We start from the raw sequence: 20,058 nt of genomic DNA on the forward strand, positions 1-20,058 counted from the left end.
ACCACAATGCTATGAAACTTGAAATCAACCACAGGAAAAAGTCTGGAAAACCTCCAAAAGCATGGAGGTTTCAAGAACACCCTACTAAAGAATGAATAGGCTGACCAGGCAATTAGAGAAGAAATTTAAAAATATATGGAAAGAAATAAAAATGACAATACAAGAATCCAAACGCTTTGGGATACAGCAAACGCAGTTCTGAGAGGAAAATACATTGCAATCCAGGCCTAACTCAAGAAACAAGAAAAATCCCAAATACAGAATCTAACAGCACACCTAAAAGAAATAGAAGCAGAACAGCAAAGACACCCCAAACCCAGCAAAAGAAGAGAAATAATAAAGATCAGAGCAGAAATAAACAATATAGAATCTAAAAAAAACTGTAGAGCAGATCAATGAAACCAAGAGTTGGTTTTTTGAAAAAATAAAATTTATAAACCTCTAGCTAGCATTCTCAAAAAGAAAAGGGAGATGACCCAAATAGATAAAATCATGAATGAAAATGGAATTATTATAACCAATTCCTCAGAAATACAAGCAGTTATCAGGAAATACTATGAAAAATTATATGCCAACAAACTGGACAACCTGGAAGAAATGGACAAATTCCTAAGTACCCACACACTTCCAAAACTCAAACAGGAAGAAATAGAAAACTTGAACAGACCCATAACCAACGAAGAAATTGAATCAGTTATCAAAAATCTCCCAACATATAAGAATCCAGGACCAGATGGCTTCCCTGGGGAATTCTACCAGACATTTAAAGCAGATATAATACCTATCCTTCTCAAGCTGTTCCAAAAAATAGAAAGGGAAGGAAAGCTTCCAGACTCATTCTATGAAGCCAGTATTACTTTGATTCCTAAACCAGACAGAGACCCAGCAAAAAAAAGAGAACTACAGGTCAATATCCCTGATGAATATGGATGCAGAAATTCTCAGTAAGATACTAGCAAATCGAATTCAAGAGCATATAAAAAGAATTATTCACCATGATCAAGTGGGATTCATTCCTGGGCTGCAGGGCTGGTTCAACATTTGCAGATCAATCAGTGTGATCCATCACATTAATAAAAGAAAAGAACCATATGATCCTATCAATTGATGCAGAAAAAGCATTTGACAAAATACAGCATCCTTTCTTAATAAAAACCCTTGAGAAAGTCCGAATAGAAGGAACATACTTAAACATCATAAAAGCCATTTATGAAAAGCTCACAGCTAATATCATCCTCAATGGGGAAAAACTGACAGCTTTCCCCCTGAGATCAGGAACACGACAGGGATGTCCACTCTCACCGCTGTTGTTTAACATAGTGTTGGAAGTTCTAGCATCAGCAATCAGACAACAAAAGGAAATCAAAGGCATCCAAATTGGCAAAGATGAAGTCAAGCTTTCCCTTTTCGCAGATGACATGATATTATACATGAAAAACCCGATAGACTCCACCAAAAGTCTGCTAGAACTGATACATGAATTCAGCAAAGTTGCAGGATACAAAATTAATGTACAGAAATCAGTTGCATTCTTATACACTAATAGTGAAGCAACAGAAAGACAAAGAAACTGATCCCATTCACAACTGTACCAAGAATCATAAAATACCTAGGAATAAACCTAACCAAAGATGTAGAGGATCTGTATGCTGAAAACTACAGAAAGCTTATGAAGGAAATTGAAGAAGATATAAAGAAATGGAAAAACATTCTGTGCTCATGGATTGGAAGAATAAATATTGTTAAAATACTACCAAAGTGATCTACACATTCAACGTAATCCCAGTCAAAATTGCACCAGCATTTTTCTCGAAGCTAGAACAAGCAATCCTAAAATTTGTGTGGAACCACAAAAGACCCCGAATAGCCAAAGTAATATTGAAGAAGGAAGACCAAAGTGGGAGGCATCACAATCCCAGGCTTTAGCCTCTACTACAAAGCTGTAATCATCAAGACAGCATGGTATTGCCACAAAAACAGACACGTAAGACCAATGGAATAGAATAGAGACCCCGGAATTGGACCCACAAAAGTATGGCCAACTCATCTTTGACAAAGCAGGAAAGAATATCCAATGGATAAAAGACAGTCTCTTTAACAAATGGTGCTGGGAGAACTGGACAGCAACATGCAGAAGGTTGAAACTAGATGACTTTCTTAAACCATTCACAAAAATAAACTCAAAATGGATAAAGGACCTGAATATGAGAAAGGAAGCCATCAAAACCCTAGAGGAGAAAACAAGAAAAGACCTCTCTGACCTCAGCTGCAGCAATTTCTTACTTGACACATCCCCAAAGGCAAGGGAATTAAAAGCAAAAATGAACTATTGGGACCTTATGCAGATAAAAAGCTTCTGCACAGCAAAGGAAACAGCAAAACTAAAAGGCAACCAATGGAATGGGAAAATATATTTGCAAAAGACATATCAGACAAAGGGCTAGTATCCAAAATCTATAAAGAACTCACCAAACTCCACACCTGAAAAACAAATAATCCCATGAAGAAATGGGCAGAAAACATGAATAGGCTTCTCTAAAGAAGACATCCAGATGGCCAACAGGCACTTGAAAAGATGCTCAACGTCACTCCTCATCAGGGAAATACAAATCAAAACCACACTTGAGATACCACCTCACGCCAGTCAGAGTTTTAAAGTGAACAAATCAGGAGACTATGGATGCTGGCGAGGATGTGGAGAAACGGGAACCCTCTTGTACTGTTGGTGGGAATGCAAACTGGTGCAGCCACTCTGAAAAACACTGTGGAGGTTCCTCAAAAAGTTAAAAATAGATCTACCCTATGACCCAACAATAGCACTGCTAGTAATTTACCCAAGGGATACAGGAGTGCTGATGCATAGGGGCACTTGTACCGCAATGTTTATAGCAGCACTTTCAACAATAGCCAAATTATGGAAAGAGCCTAAATGTCCATCAACTGATGAATGGATAAAGTAATTGTGGTTTATATACACAATGAGATACTACTTGGCAATGAGAAAGAATGAAATATGGCCTTTTGTAGCAATGTGGTTGGAACTGGAGAGTGTTATGCTAGGTGAAATAAGTCATACAGAGAAAGATAGATACCATATGTCTTCACTCTTACGTGGATTCTGAGAAAGTGAACAGAAGACCATGGGGGAAGGGAAGGGGAAAAAAAGGGAGGGAGTGAGGCAGACCATAAGAGACTTAAAAACTGAGAATAAACTGAGGGTTGATGGGGGGGAGGGGGGGAGGGGCAAGTGGGTGATGGGCATTGAGGAGGGTACCTGTTGGGATGAGCACTGGGTGTTGTATGGAAACCAATTTGACAATAAATATCCAAAAAAAAAAAAAAAAAAAAAAAAAGAAAATACATTGGTAAGCAAACAAAAGAAGATGATGGATGTCTGCAAGCCTAGGAGAGAGGCCTCAGATAAAGCAAATTATGCCAACACCTTGATCTTGGACCTGTTAGCTTCCAGAACTGGGATAGAATAAATTTCTGTTAGAACTATCCATGAAGTCCATGGAATTATGTTATGGCAGCCCTAGCAACCAAACACAGCTTTTGGTACCAGGAAGGGAGGTGTTGCGGTAACAAATATGTGGTAGCAGCTTTAGAACTGGATAATGAGTAGAGAGGGAAAAGACTTTTGTGGCAAGGTGATCTTGTTATAAAGTCGCAAAGAACATGGCTGAATTGTTTTCTAATGTGGAACTTATAAGTGATGAACTTGGATATTTAATGGAGATTTCTAAGCAGACTGCTCAAGACATGGTCTTGTTTTTTCCTAATTGCCTATAGTAAAATGCAAGAAAAGAAATACATTTTTAAGAAGGATTTCTTAAGCAAAATGGAAACCAAAGATTTGGAAAATGCTCAGCCTATCCTTATTGCAAAATATGGAAAAGCGTGTTAGAGAAAACCCAGGGTGTTGTGCACAAAACACTTGAGAGAAGGATTAAGGTTGTGACTCTTGGGTCTAATCCACCATCTCAGCAGAATCCAGGAATGGAAATGGGGCTATACCAGCTGAAGTGTTGCCAGCTTGAACTAAAAAGGGCAGAGTCAGGACAAAATGAAGAAAACTCCTTGCAGTTACGGGATACTAAGGGGCAGGAGAGTAGAGCCAGCTACCTGGGAGTGTGCTTTATTCTTCAAGAAAAGGGGAAAGAATAACCCCGAAGGCTCTTCTGAGATCAATAGAGGTGCCACTACCAATCAATCTCAGAAGGCTATTCTGAGATCAATAGAGGTGCATGTGTTTTGGAGGCTGAACCTCCTCCTGGATTTCTGAGAGCGGTGCCACTTCCTCAGTTTCAGTGGGTCCGGAACCACGGACCCACTACTACCCAGAACCTAGGTGGCAGGAGTATAGGTAGTCTTAGTTTATTAAATATGGTAATTACTGTAGGTTTTTCCTACATGTTATTTCCCAGGTTGAGGAGGTACTCTTTTATTCCCAGTTAACTGTTTTTTTATGTGTCATGAGTATTTGTAGCATTTTATATAACGCTTTTGCTGCATCTATTGTAATCATACAGTTTTTTCTTCTTTATTCTGTTAATATGATGAATTACATTGATTGTTGAATGTTAAACTAGCCTTGCATTCCTTTTTTTTTTTAAACTTTATTTTTTTTGAGACACAGAGACATAGTGTGAGCAGGGGAGGGGCAGAGAGAGAAGGAGACACAGAATCCGAAGCAGGCTCCAGGCTCTGAGCTGTTAGCACAGAGCCTGATGCAGGGCTCGAACCCATGAACCATGAGACCATGGCCTGAGCCGAAGTCAGATGCTCAACCGACTGAGCTACCCAGATGCCCCTAGCCTTGTATTCCTAACACAAACCTTGTTTGTTCATGACATATTATCCTTTTATATTGTTGGATTTATTGGCTAATTTTTTTGTTGAGGATTTTTGTATTTATGTTCACACAGGATACTGGTTTATACTTTTTTCTTGTTACGTGTTTACTCATGATATCAGGGAAAGGCTAGCCTCATAAAATGAATTGGAAAATGTTTCCCCCTTCTCTGTTTGATGAGATTATTTGTAAAGAGTTGATACTATTTCTATCTTACAGAAGTTGGAATTTACCAGTGAAGCCATCTGTGCCTGGAATATATTGAAAGATTTTCAGACTGTATTTAATTTTTACAGGACTGTTTACAGTATCAGTTTGTTCTTGCATGAGCTTTATAAGATTAAGTATGTTAAGGAATTTGTTCCTTTTATCCAAGGTGTTGAATATGTAGAAATACAGTTGTTCCTAACATTTCCGTATCCTTCAGATGACTTAGGATCCATAATGATATCTCATATTCATTTATTATCTTGCACTTTCAGGTCTAGAATTTATGTTTGAGTTCTTTTTATAATCTGTCTCTTCATTGGTGTTTTCTATTTGTTGTGACATCATTATTCTGGTTTCCTTTAGCTCTTTCTCCATGGTTCTTATCAGCTTTCTGAGCATATTTGAGACATTAAGAAAATTTTTTTCTTTTATAGTAAGCCCAGTGCCTTGCTTCCTCCTGAACTGTGTCTGCTAATTTCATCTGTGCATGGGCCAGGCTTCCTTGATTCCTTGCATAGATTAAAGGGTCCTGCTATTGTAATCAGACAAAGGAAGTATAAGAAATTAAAACTACAGACATGTATATTCATTAACATAGATGCAAAAATCCTTAACAAATATTACAGTGAAATAGTATGATATGTAAGAAGGATAATACACTATAACCAAATGCATTTACCTTATGAATGCAAAAATGGTTTACCAGTCAATTCTGTTAATTATATTCATGGAATAAAGGAGAAAAAGTCTATGATCTCAGTAGAAGAGAAAAAATTTCTCACAAAATCAATAGTTATTGATGATAAAAACTCTTAAGTGGGGAATAAAAGAGGGTCTCTTCAACCTGGTGTAAGGGACATCTAGGAAAAACCTAAAGGTATTATCATACTTAATTTGAAAAACACTGAAGGCTTTCCCTGTAAGGTACAGAATAGTTCAAGAAATGCCTTTTTTCATCACTTCTATTCAGGTTCATAGTGTGAATGCTCTAGCTTCTGCAACAAAACAAGAAAAATAAAGACAAGATTGGAAAGAAAAAGTAAAACTAGCTTTATTTGCAGATGAAGTGATGAGTCATGCAGAAAGTCCTAAGGAATGTAGAAAACTACCATTAGTAATAGTAAGCAAGGTTAATAAGTTTGCAAGATACATTATCAATGTAAATAGTCATTTCTAAAAATGAAATGAAAATTATTCCATTCATAACATTAAAAAGGCTAAATTCTTAAAAAAACTTTTAAGTTTATTTTGAGAGTTTATTTGAGTTATTTATTAATTATACATCAAATGTCGGACACCAGGGGTGCCTGGGTGGCTCGGTCACTTAAGCATTTAACTCTTGATTTGTGCTCAGGTCATGATCTCATGGTTGAGATTGAGCCCCACATGGGGCTCCATGCTAACAGTGTAGAGCCTGCTTGGGATTTACTCTCTCCCCCTCTCTCTCTTTGCTCCTTCCCTGCTTGCGTGTGCTCTTTTTTCATAATAAATAAATAAACTTTGGGGGAAAAAAAGAGTTGGACACTGAACCGACTGAGCCACCTAGGTGCCCCACAGAAAAATTTAACAAAAGAAGTACAAGACCTGTAAACCTAAAACTGCAAAACATTTCTGAAAAAAAAAAAAAATTAAAGCCTAAACAGTAGAATGATAGGCATAGTCAAGGATTGGAGGCCTGACCTTGTTAAGATGGCAGTTTTCTCCAAACTTAGAGATTTCTCATATCCTCGATCAGAATACCAGATATCTCTTCCAGAAATTAACAAGCTAATTATAAAGTATATGTGGAATGTAAAGGGCACATATTAGCCAAAACAATTTTATTTACTATTATTTTTGATTTTAACTCCAGTATAGTTAACATACAGCATTATATTTGTTCTGGTGTAAAATTCAGTGATTCAACACTAGTGCTCATCAAGATATGTGTACTCTTAACCTCCTTCACCTATTTCCCCCATCCCCATTCCCCCCGCTTTAACCATCTGTTTGTTCTCTGTAGGTAAGAGTCTGCTGTTTGGTTTGTCTTGTTTTTCCTTTGTACATTTGTTTCTTAAATTCCACATGTGAGTGAAATCATTTGGTATCTGTCTTTTTCTGGCTTATTTCACTTAGCACTATACTCTCTAGATCTAGTCATGTTGCTACAAATGGCAAGATTTCATTCTTTTTTTATGGTTAAATAATATTGCACTGCATATACATACCACAGGGCTGCTTCCATAATTTTAGCCAAACAATTTTTGGATCAGAATAATGTTGAGGTTTTTTTAATGGTTGATTTCAAGGATTATTTTATAGCTACTTTATTAAACAAAGTGCCATTTTCATATGAGAATAGACATACAGATCAATGAAGGAGAATAATGTTTGGACATAAATCCACAATATAATCCACAGTTAATATATGTTTGATTTCATACAAAGATGCCAACCTAATAAATAAGTAGGGGGAAATATGGTAGACATTTCAATAAATGGTTTTGAAATAACTAGATTTCCAAGTGGGAAAGAAAATAATGTATATGGGATTTAATGTGAAATGGAACATTGACATAAATGTAAATGCCCAAAGGTATAGAGTTTGTTTAACATATAAGAGAAAGTCTTTTAAGTGTTTGTGGTAGGTGAAGATATCTTGGGATAAAAAGTGCAAATAAGAAAAATAAATTGATGAAAATTAAAATGTTCTACTTTTTGAAAGACAGCTGTTAAAAATGAAAAAGGTAAGCCATGGAATTGAGAAAAATATTTGTAACACATATAATGTACAGAATACTTCATCTAAAATATATAGGGAGACGAACAGCCCATAAAAAATGAGAAGAAACGTGAAAAATTAAACGTGGTTAATTTTATTACTCATCAGGAAAATGCAAAACAAAGCCATTTGATCACTAATATAGATGTAAAAAATTTCAGAACATTCAGAATTGAAATTAGGACTGCATAGTTGTTGCTTTTGGGGGTAGTGATTCATGCCTAATTATTGTGAGGAGCATGATGGAAGTTTCTGCATGATTGTAATGTTTTATTCCTGGATGGGAATTTTGGGTGCATGGATGTGTTTTCTTTATGAAACCTTAACCTTATATAGTACTTAGTTATGTACTCCTAGGGAGTAGGATATGTTTCAATAAAAATGTTTTCCCCAAATGAATAGGATTCAGAGAAGAACAAACCAGTTCATGAACCTGTGATATGATATATAACTATAACTCGTTTTTGAAATTCTAATTAAAACTATGGTGAAATTTCCAGGAAGATTGCCAAAGTTTTATTTTATTAAAAAAAAATTTTTTTTAATGTTTATTTATTTTTGAGACAGAGAGAGACAGAGCATGAATGGGGGAGGGTCAGAGAGAGAGGGAGACATAGAATCAGAAGCAGGCTCCAGGCTCTGAGCTGTCGACCCAGAGCCGACGCGGGGCTCAAACTCGCGGGCCATGAGATCATGACCTGAGCCGAAGTCGGACACTTAACCTACCGAGCCACCTAGGCGCCCCGATTGCCAAAATTTTAAATGTTTGAAAACACTAAGAATTTGTGAGGCCACGGAGCCATACCAGATCTAACCTGCTGATGTTAGTTTCATGTGTCACAACTACTTGTGAAAACAGATTGGTAACACTTAGTAAAGTGAATATATGCAGTTCTACTCTTTGATATATACACCGTGGAAAATCTTACACGTGAGTATCTGGAGGCATGTTCAAGGAGGCTCATGGTGGCACTGTGAGTAAAAGCAAAATATCTATAAACAGTACACATATATATCAACAGTGTAGTGGACAATTAAGTAGTCATTTATCAGTGTAATATAGTATAGCAGTGAGAATGAATGAACTACCAATATGGATAAAATTTAAAGATTGTTTTATTGAAGAATGTCACAAGAACATATGTGATATTATTTCCTTTCCGTACAGTTTAGAAAGAAGTTGACAAACAGTGTTATATTTAGAGAATCTTTCATAGAAGGTTGAAAACAAGTAACTAAAAGTGAAATCATGATCAGTTGTAGGGAACATAATCAAGGAGGATCACAAAAGATATTTCTGTAGTACCGCTTAATTTTTTGGCCTGGGTAGAAGATTCAGGGATGTCTTTTATTGTTATTTTATTAAACTGTATTATATGTTTTTGTGTGCTGTATTTTCATAGCAGTAAAAAAGCCAATTTAATGATCTTTCAAAAATTTAAAACTGCAAGTTTCTCTGTAGGTTTAAGATATGAAGAACGGTTTTTTTCCCATGGATGTTCTGAGATGTATTTATTTAGTGATAGGTTGAATTAACATTGTATCTAAGATCTTTTTCTACTCAAAGCCTGTCAACAAGAAAATTAATGTAATAGTTCGACCCTTTATATTTAGCCTTGAAATTGTAAAACCACATCTTTAAACCAAATTTTATTATTTACTTTTCTAGTTCAGACTAGGTTTTTTTCTTAATTAATTCGAAGGGAGATTTATTTATTTCTTTAGGTAAAAATTGTCTTAGGACTTTGAATAAAAATCTTTGTGCTAATTAACAGTGAATTACTTTTCTTCCAGATTCAAAGGTCGACTTCTTTGGGAACATCACAGATTTCACAGAAAGTGCTTCCTCTCCTGGAACTTCCATGTGTCGAAGATGGTAAAATACAACTGCTTTAGGAAGTTTTTCTTATTAAAATGTGTTAGGAATATAATTTTCATTTGAGACCATATTAAAAATTTCAAACAATAGCAGATATTTATGTATTTTTTGGAAATTTCACTAAAATTCTTTTAAACACTAGAACTTGGGTGTTCCTTAAAGTTGCTTTTGCCATGGGGTTTTTTGGTATGTAAAATTTAAACTTGTAATCTCAAAGTCTACTAGTAAGTTAATCTTTTTATCTTCCTTTGAGCTAGGAGCCCTAGTGAAGCTGTTGATATCTAATTTATGATATTACTTAATTATTTAGAGAGTTTTGTTATAGTAAAATTTTAGTTTTATATTTTCCTTTTTTGTTACTAAACAAAAAAATCAAGACTTAATACCTACTACATTCACATATGAAAACTGGTAAATATTTTGATAACAGATATCTGCTTTTTCTTGGCCACATTGGAAAGAAAAGCAAATGTATTTCTCGGTTTTTAAGGCTTTAAAAGTTGCTAAATGGTAAGTAACTGAAGTTGCCGTTTTAATCCTTGGTTTTCTAAAAGAATGTTTTTCTTTGTGGTAAATGGGGCAGGGAGGAGCTATTTTTGAGATATTCTGCCCTAAATTCAGTCTTGGGTTGTTCGGGACATACTTCAGGTGGTTTTAGTTTTCTTTAAATCTTCTTTTAATAGTTTTACTAGTTTTGGAGTTGTTTTTAATGGCAAATTCTAGAAATTTTTTATCATATATATGTGTACACACACACACACACACACACACACACACACATGAATTCAATAGTGATTGATTTCAGTTTCTTCATCCAAATCTCAGGGCCTGGCATTCATATTTATTTCAAAAAATTATAAAAATGTTGCTAAATCAATCATTTTGATTATTGACTTAGTGTTCTGTAATGTTTAGATTCAGAGGAAGAATTTTTTGATGCACTGTGTAGTCCCTTGGAAGAGCCTCCTCAGTCTCCCACTGGAGTTAAAAGTGGTCAACAGAAAAAGTTTCAAAAGCCAGATTATACAAAAAATATGATTCAGTATAAAATAAGATTTGAAGTGCCAGAGGTATGTACATGGTAAAATTAACATGGCTTATTTAAGTTCGTCATTTCTGCTATTCACATATTACTAATATGCATTCTGTTTTCATCCTACGTAAGCTGAATCCAGATGATGCTATGTGACTTTTCCTTCACTTTTTTTGAAGATAATTTTCCTAATCAAAAGTTAGGGGTTTAGGTTAGATATTATGGTTATCAGTGTACATTTATTAAAGATAATTATTTATATAGCATAAGTATGTTTGTATATGTGTATGTAAAATCTCCCCTGAATTTTAACTATATATCATGTATATACCTTACATATTCATATATAATCACCATCGACATAAACAGTTTTTTGTTTTAGGTGGTGGTAGTTCCCTTTTTTCTTTCTTCTCCAGGTTTTGATTCAGTTTTATCACCTTGTTGGAGATTGTGAACTACCCGTGGTAGAAATTGATGTTTTAGGACTGGGCACAGATGTTGAGCTTAGAACATTTGATTTGAAAGCAAATGCCTTTTTGAAAGAGTTCTGCTTAAAATGCCCAGAATACTTTGGTAAGTGTCTCATTTTTTTAAAATAAATAAATTAACTTTATTGTTTGACTCCCTACTGGAGAGTTTTAAATTCTCTAGGCTTTAAATCAGTATGTTTGTTAAAATATTCTCCAAGAAATTCTATGTTATGAGTTGGTCTTCAGTTTTTATCTTGTACTTGGGAATCTAGAGAGGTAGATCAAAGAGAAAATGAAGATAATTTTTTTTCATTAAGGAAAATAAAATAGTCCTGGTTTAATTTTAAATCTACCTAATCTACCTACTACAATGCTGAATTAATTTCTTGTTGGTAATGTAACAGTTTACCACAGACTTAGTGTCTTACAACAACAGAATTTTATTATCTTAAAATTCTGTTAATCAGAAGTCTGACATAAGTCTCAACAGGTAAAAATCAGGGTGCCAATAGGAGTTCCTTTTTGGAGGCTCTAGGGGAGGATACATTTCCTTGCTCATTTGGTTGTTGGCAAAATTTGTTTCTATGTGGTTTAAATATGTTTCCTTCTGCCTATTAGGTGAGGGCTAGCCTCAACCTCCTGTGGGCCTCTCTAGTACACGCACATAGTTCCCTATATCTCAGAACCAGAACAGGGTGGTAGATCCTTCTCATGTTGTGTTTATAGCTTCAGTCCAGGATAATGTTCTCTTTACCTTAATCACCTTTGCAGAGTCTTTATTGCTGTATAAGGTAATGTATTCTCAGGTTTTAGGGAAACATAGCATGGACATCCTTGGGCAGCAGGACATAGCATTATTTTGTCTAACATAAACATTTTATTTCCAGAATCATAATGGATAAATTATATAATACATTGGATATTTCCATTTATTGTCTTAGGCATTTAAGAGAGGGTGTTATATATATTTCTTCCTTTACATTTTTAGGTTTATTTTTGTAAGATAATTCTCAATGGTTGATGGAATGATTAAGGAAAATGATTTATTTCCATTGTGAGTGCCTTTTATTTCTTTTTCTTGTGTAATTGCTCTGGCTAGGACTTCTAGTACCATATTGAATAAAGGTGATTAGAGTGGACATCCTTGTCTTGTTCCTGATTTTAGAGTAAAAGCTTTCAGCTTTCCATCATTAAATATATTAGCTGTGGGCTTATTATATGTGGTCCTTATTATGTTGAGGTATGTTCTCTCTATACTCACTTTGTTGAAAGTTTTTATATAAATTTTGTCAAATGCTTTTATTCATTCATTGAGATCATATGATTTTTCTCCTTCATTTTGTTAATGTGGTATATCACATTGACGGATTTCTGGATTTTGAACCATCCTTGGAATAAATCCTACTTGATTATTGTGTAAGATCCTTTTAATGTATTGTTGAATTTGTTTTGCTTATACTTTGTTGAGGATCTTTGCATCTATGTTGATCTAAAATATTGGCCTGTAATAATATTTTCTTGTGGTAAATTTGTCTGGATTTGTTGCCAGGGCAATGCTGGACTTGTAAAAGGAGTTTGGAAGTGTTTCCTCCTATTTCTTTTGACGTGTTTCTTCAGAAAGATTAGTATTAATACTTTGTTTAATGTTTGGTAATATTCATGTGTTAAGCTGTCTGGTTTGTTTGGAGGTTTTTTTTGTTTTTTAATGTTTGTTTATTTATTTTGAGAGAGAGCATGTGTGCATGTGGGGGAAGGGCAGAGAGGGGGGAGAGAAAGAATCCCAAGCAGGCTCCACACTGTCAGCACAGAGCCGAATGCAGGGCTTGATCCCGTGAACTGTGAGATCGTGATCTGAGCTGAAATCAAGAATTGGATGCTTCACTGACAGAGCCACCAGGCAACCCTGTTCAGAGGTTATTGATTAATGATTCCGTTTTTTGTTTTTTTTTGTTTTTACAAGTAATTGGTCTTAGTATTTTCTATTTCTTCATTATTAAGTATAGGAAGTTTTATTAAGTCTCTGAGTTTATTTCTTTTCAGATGTCCAATTGTTAGTGTTAGGGTTTTTCTTAGTAGTCTCTTATGATCCTTTGTATTTCTTTGGTTATCATTTATTTGTCATGTCTCCTTTTTCATCTCTGATTTTATTTGAGCCCTCTCTCTTTTTTTTTTTTTTTTTTTTTTTTTTTGTTGAGTCTAAAGGTTTGTGAATATGGTTATCTCTTTAAGAAACCAGCACTTAGTTTTATTGATCTTTTCAGTTGTTTTTTTAAGTCTCTATTTTCTTTATTTCTGCTCTTTTATTTCCTTCTAATTTGGGGTTTCATTTGTTCTTCATCTGGTTCCTTGAGGTGTAAAGTTAGATTGTTTATTTGAATATTTTCTTGTTGCTAAAGGTTTTTGCTGTGCTCTGTATTGCTGTGCTCTGCCCTCTTAGAAACACTTTGGCTGCATTTCATAAACTTTAGTATGTTGTATTTTATGTTCTCATTGGTCTTAAGGTATTTTTTAAAATTTTTATTTGGATTTATTGACCCAGTAAAAAATGTTAATATCTGCAGTAATTCTTTTTTGACCCAAGTAGTAAAACTGTAACTGTTTACAGATGACATGGTATCACATCTAGAAAACCTTAAAGGTTCCACCAAAAAAACGGCTACAACTAATCAATAAATTCAGTGATGTTGTAGGATAGAAAAACACAAAATTCTGTTGGGTTTCTATATACTATGAGAAAAAGAAGTTAGGAAGACAGTCCCATTTGTTAACAAACTGGAATGAATGATGACTTTCTGAAAAGAAAATTTACTCAAATGAAAAAATAAAACAATCCCATTTGCAATTCCATCAAAAAGAATGAAACACATAAGAATAACTTTAAGAAGGTGACAGATGTGTATACTGAAAACTGTAAGACAGTGATGAAAGAAATTAAAACAAATGAATGGAAAGATAGTCCATCCTTATGGCTTAGAATTATTAATACAATTAAAGTGTTCATACTATTCAAAGCAATCTACAGATTCAATACAATCCCTATCAAAACTCCAGTGTCATTTTCACAGAAATAGAAAAAAGAATTCTAAATTTGTCAGCCACCAGAAAACACCCCAAATACCCAAAGCATTCTTGAGAAAGAAGAACAAAACTGGAGGCATGATGTTCCTTGATTTCAAAATATATTACAAAGCTATCTGTGGTACTGACGCAAAACAAAACTTTATGGTACCAACATAAAAGCAGACTCATCAATCAATGGAACCAAAAAGCACCTAGAAACAGACCCATTAACATATGGTCCATTACTTTATGACAGAGGAGTCAAGAACATAAAATGAAGAAAGGATAGTTTCTTCAATAAATGGTGCTATGACAACTGGACAGCCACATGCAAAAGAATGAAACTGCTATCTTATACCATACACAAAAATTAACTGAAGATAGTTGAAGACTTGAATAAAAAACCTGAAACCATAAAACTCCTAGAAGAAAATGTAGGCAGTAAGTGCCTTTACATTAGTCTTGTGTTGATTTTTTTGGATCTGACTCCAAAAGCAAAGGCAACAATAAACAAGTAGGAATACATTAAGCCAAAAAGCTTCTCCACAGCCAAGGAATCCACCAACAAATTGAAAAAGCAGCTGACTGGATGGGAGAAGATACATGCTAATCACATATCTGATCAGTGGTTAATACCCAAAATATATAAAGAATTCTTGCAACTCAATAACCAAAACCCAATTCAGTTTAAAAAATGGACAGAGGATCTAAATAACATTTTTCTCAAAGAAGACATACAGATGGTTAACAGGTACATGAAAAGATACTGAATATTGCTGATTGTCAGGGAAATGCCACTTAAAACCACAGTGAGATATGACGTCACACCTGTCAGTATGGCTGCCATCAAAAAAACCCCAAGAAATAACAAGTGTTGGCAAGGATGTGGAGAAAAGTAAATCCTTGTGCACTACCAATTAGTGCAGACATTATGGAAGATCACATGTACATTCCTCAAAAAATCTAAAATAGAGTATCATATGATCTCGCAATTCCACTTCTGAGTATTTACCCAAAGAAAATGAAAACACTAACTCAAAAAGAGAAAGGTACCCGATGCTCACTGCAGCCCTATGTACAATAGCCAAGATATGGAAACAGCCTAAGTTCAATCAATGAATGAGTGCATAAAGAAGATATCCTATTTACATACATACACAGATACACAATGAAATTCTATTCAGCTATAAAAAGGAATGAAATCTTGCCATTTGTGACAACATGGATGGACCTTGAGGGCCTTATGCTAAGTGAAATAAGTCCGAGAAAGACAAATACCATCTGATCTCACTTATATGTGGAATCTTTACAAACAATCCAAGTTGATAGGTACATAGAACAGATTAGTGGTTGTCAGAGGTGGGGGTGGCGTGGCGTGGTAGTTGGCATGGGTGAAGGGGGTCCAAAAGATGTAAACTTGTAGTTAGAAAATCAGTAGGATGCAAAGTATAGCATAGTGGCTATAGTTAACAATACCTAATTGCCTATTTGAGAGCTGCTAAGATAATCTTGAAAGTCCTCATTACAAGAAAAAAATTGTAATTACGTATGAGGACAGATGTTAACTAGAATTACAGATATTGAATCATTATATTTTATACCTGAGACTAATGCGTTGTTCTATGTGAATTATACCCCGTTTATGAAAGAGAAATGATTGGGGTGCCGGGGTGGCTCAGTCAGTTGAGTGTCCAACTCTTGATTTTGGCTCAGATCATGATCCCAGGATCGTGGGATTGAGCCCCACATTGGGCTCTATGCTGATCATGGAGCCTGCTTAAGATTCTCTGTCTCCCGCTGCCCCTCTCCCTCGCTCACACACACACACTCTCTCTCTCTCTCTCTCTCTCTAAAAAAAATTTTTGTTTCAATTAAAAAAAATTTAGGTTAATTTTAATTTTATAAAACTTCTTTATAGCAGAAGAACATCATATGAGTAGAAATTACAGTAAATTTTAATAGACTATTTTTAGAGCAGTTTTTGAATCACAGTACAGTCAGCAGATGGTATATGGATTTCCTCAGGTACTTTTCACATGCTAAACCTCTCCCATTATAAACATCCCCCACCAGAGGAATTTGTTGCAGTTGATGAACTTACATTGATGTAGTACAAAGTCCATAGTTTATACCAGGGTTCAACTTGGTGCTGTGCATTCTGAGGGTTTTGGACACATATATAATGACATGTATCAAGCATTATATTATCATACGCGGTTCCACTACTCTAAAAATCCTCTGTGTTCCACCTATTCATCCTTTTCTGTCCTCCCCCTTCTCCTGGCAACCACCAAGCTTTTAACTGTTTCCGTATTTTATCCTTTTCCCCAAATGTCACATCCCTGGGATCATACTAGATTTTGCTTTTCAGACTGACTTTTTTTTCAGTTAGTAATATGTATTTAAGTTACTATTTTCATAACCTTTCATTACTTGATAGCTCACTTCTTTTCACTGCTGAATAATGTTCCATTGTATGATGTACCACAGTTTATTTTTCCATTCACTTAATAAAGGACATCTTGGTTAACACATAAGTTTTTAGAGTTCTGAATAAAGGTGCAATAAACATCTGTATGAAGATTTTTGTGTGGGCATAAGTTTTCAACTGCTCTAGATAAATACCACGGAACACAATTGTTGGGTCATATGGTTTAAGAGTATGTTTTGTGAGAAACAATACAGCTCTCTTCCAAAGTGACTTATACCATTTAGCATTCTCATCTGCAAAGAATGAGAGTTCCTGTTGCTTCATATCTTCACCTGGTGTTACTCTCTTTGATTTTGAGCATTCCAGTAAGGTATGAAATGGGCAGCTCAGCGGTTTTTTTGTTTGTTTAAAAAAATTTTTTTTTACATTTTAATTTTGAGAGAGAGAGAGAGAGAGAGAGAGCGAGCACAAGTGGGGGAGGGGCAAAGAGCAAGGGAGACACAGAATCCGAAGCAGGCTCCAGGCTCTGAGTTGTCAGCACAGCCCAGTGCAGGGCTCAAACCCCACAAACCATGAGATCATGGCCTGAACCAAAGTGGAAGTCAGATGTTTGACTGAGCCAACCAGGCGCCTGTATTTGTTTTTGTTTTGCAGTTCCTTAAAGACATGTGTAAAGCATCTTTTCCTATGTTGATTTTGCTTCTGCGTGTCTTCTTTGGTGAGGTCTCTCTTAAGGTCTTTGGTCTATTGTTGTTTTTTTTTTTTTTTTTTTTTTTATTTAAAAAAAAATTTTTTTTTTAACGTTTATTTTTGAGACAGAGAGAGACAGAGCATGAACGGGGGAGGGTCACAGAGAGAGGGAGACACAGAATCTGAAACAGGCTCCAGGCTCTGAGCGGTCGGCACAGAGCCCGCCACGGGGCTCGAACCCACGGACCGTGAGATCATGACCTGAGTCGAAGTCAGACGCTTAACCGACCGAGCCACCCAGGCGCCCCTGTGGTCTATTGTTTTAATGGTGTTTGTTTTTTCTTGATTAATTTTAAGAGTTACTTACATATTTTGGATAACAGTCCCTTATCATATGTATCTTTTGCAAATGTTTTCTCCTCATCTATGGCTAGTTTTTTTCATTTTACTGACATTGTCCTTAGCAGAACAGAATATTTTAATGAAGTCCTTTATGAGGTATTTTTTTTTCCCCCATGCATCATGCCTTGGATGTTGTATCTAAAAAGTCATTGCTGGGGCACCTGGGTGGCTCAGTCGGTTGAGCGTCCGACTTCGGCTCAGGTCATGATCTCACGGTCCGTGGGTTCGAGCCCCGTGGCGGGCTCTGGGCTGATGGCCCAGAGCCTGGAGCCTGCTTCCGATTCTGTGTCTCCCTCTCTCTCTGCCCCTCCCCCGTTCATGCTTTGTCTCTCTCTGTCTCAAAAATAAATAAACGTTAAAAAAAAAAATAAAAATAAAAAAAAATAAAAAGTCATTGCCAAAATGAAGGGTATCTAAATATTCTCCTATGCTCCCTTCTTGAAGTTTTATAGTTCTTCATTTTACATTTAGATTTGTGGTCCTTTTTGAGTTGATTTTTGTGAAGGGTATAATCTCTATGTCTAGATTTTCTTTTCCTGTTGATGTCCATTTGTTCGATCAACATTTGTTGAAAAGACTAATGTAAATGGTACTGTTTGTTTTTGGTGTTATGTTTTTAATGTCAAATTCTAGTTATCCAGTTTTGGTACATAGGAAAGCTTTTGACTTGTATATTAACCTTGTGTCCTACAACTTTGCTCTAATGGCTTATTAGTTCCAGGAGGGTTTTTTTGATGTTGATTCTTCCAAAACTTTTACATAGATGAGCATGTCATTTGTGAACAAAGACAATTTTATGCCTTCCTTCCCAGAAATAAAAGAAAATACCTTTTATTTCTTCTTTTACTGCATTTTCTGACACTTAACAGTATGATGTTGACATGAGTAAAAAGGGAAGGACCTCTTACCTTGTTCCTTAGTGTGAAAACCTTGAGTTTCTCACAATTAAGCATGGAGTTAGCTGTAGGTTTTTAGAAGATATTCTTAAGTTAGGAAGTTCCTTATTTCTAGTTTACTGAGGGTTTTTATTATGAATGTTTATTGGATATGGTCATACGCTTTTTCTGCATCTGTTTATATGATCATGTAATTTTTCTTGTGAAGTCTGTTGATGTGATTACATCAGTTGATTTTCCAGTGTTGAGCTAGCCTTGAAGTTTGGGATAAACTTTACTTGGTCATGGTGCATATTGTTTTTTTACACTTTGTTGGATTCAACTTGCTAATACTGTACTTTGTTGAAGATTTTTTTTTTTTTTTTTTTTTAATTTTTTTTTTCAACGTTTTTTATTTTTGGGACAGAGAGAGACAGAGCATGAACGGGGGAGGGTCAGAGAGAGAGGGAGACACAGAATCGGAAACAGGCTCCAGGCTCCGAGCCATCAGCCCAGAGCCTGACGCGGGGCTCGAACTCACGGACCGCGAGATCGTGACCTGGCTGAAGTCGGACGCTTAACCGACTGCGCCACCCAGGCGCCCCTGAAGATTTTTATATTCATTTTTTTTAATATGAAATTTATTGTCAATTTGGTTTCCATACAACACCCCAACAGTGCTCATCCCAACAGGTGCCCTCCTTAATACCCATCACTCACCCACCTTCCCTCCCACCCCCCATAAACCCTCAGTTCTCAGTTTTTAGGAGTCTTCTGTTTTGGCTCCCTCCCTCTCTAACCATTTTTTTTTCCTTCCCCTCCCCCATGGTCTTATGTTAAGTTTCTCAGGATCCACATAGGAGTGAAAACATATGGAATCTGTCCTTCTCTGTATGACTTATTTCACTCAGCATAACACTCTCCAGTTTTGTATACATTTTAAAGAGAGTTACTAGTCTGTAGTTTTCCTTCTTTTCTTTCTTTCTTTCTTTTTTTTTCTTCTTTTTTCTAATGCCTTTGTTGTAAGGTTTTGGTATTAGGGTAATTCTGATTTCATAGAATGAGTTAGCAAGCTTTCTTTCTGTTTGTATCCTCTGAAAGGGATTTTAAAGAATTGTTACAATTTTTCCCTCAAATGTTTATTAGAATTCACCAGTGAACCCTTCTAGGCATGATGGTTTCTTTTTTAGGTTATTCATTATTGACTTGATTTCTTTAATAGATATGAACCTATTCAGGTTGTTGATTCTTGTGTGAGTTTGGCAGGTTATATTTTTCAAGGAATTGGTACATTTCATTAAGTTACTACTTTTGTGGGCAGAGTTGTGTATAGTATTTTTTAATTATCCTTTTAAGTTCATGATACCTTAATTTCTCCTCTTTTACTTCTGA

At 35.5% G+C, this 20,058-nt stretch overlaps 1 protein-coding gene across 1 annotated transcript in view; it reads left to right on the forward strand.

Annotated features, from left to right (window-relative positions):
- Positions 1-20,058, forward strand: part of VPS13A (vacuolar protein sorting 13 homolog A) — a 252,942-nt gene that overhangs the window by 89,989 nt on the left and 142,895 nt on the right. The window contains exons 24-26 of the mRNA XM_053907998.1: positions 9,621-9,702; positions 10,621-10,775; positions 11,155-11,311. Of these exons, the coding sequence (XP_053763973.1) occupies positions 9,621-9,702; positions 10,621-10,775; positions 11,155-11,311 (394 nt within the window). The remainder of the gene's footprint in view (positions 1-9,620; positions 9,703-10,620; positions 10,776-11,154; positions 11,312-20,058) is intronic.

Source organism: Panthera pardus, unplaced genomic scaffold (genome assembly GCF_024362965.1).
Source record: "Panthera pardus isolate Hobbes unplaced genomic scaffold, ASM2436296v1 HiC_scaffold_20, whole genome shotgun sequence".
In the NCBI taxonomy this organism is placed as follows: Eukaryota; Metazoa; Chordata; class Mammalia; order Carnivora; family Felidae; genus Panthera; species Panthera pardus.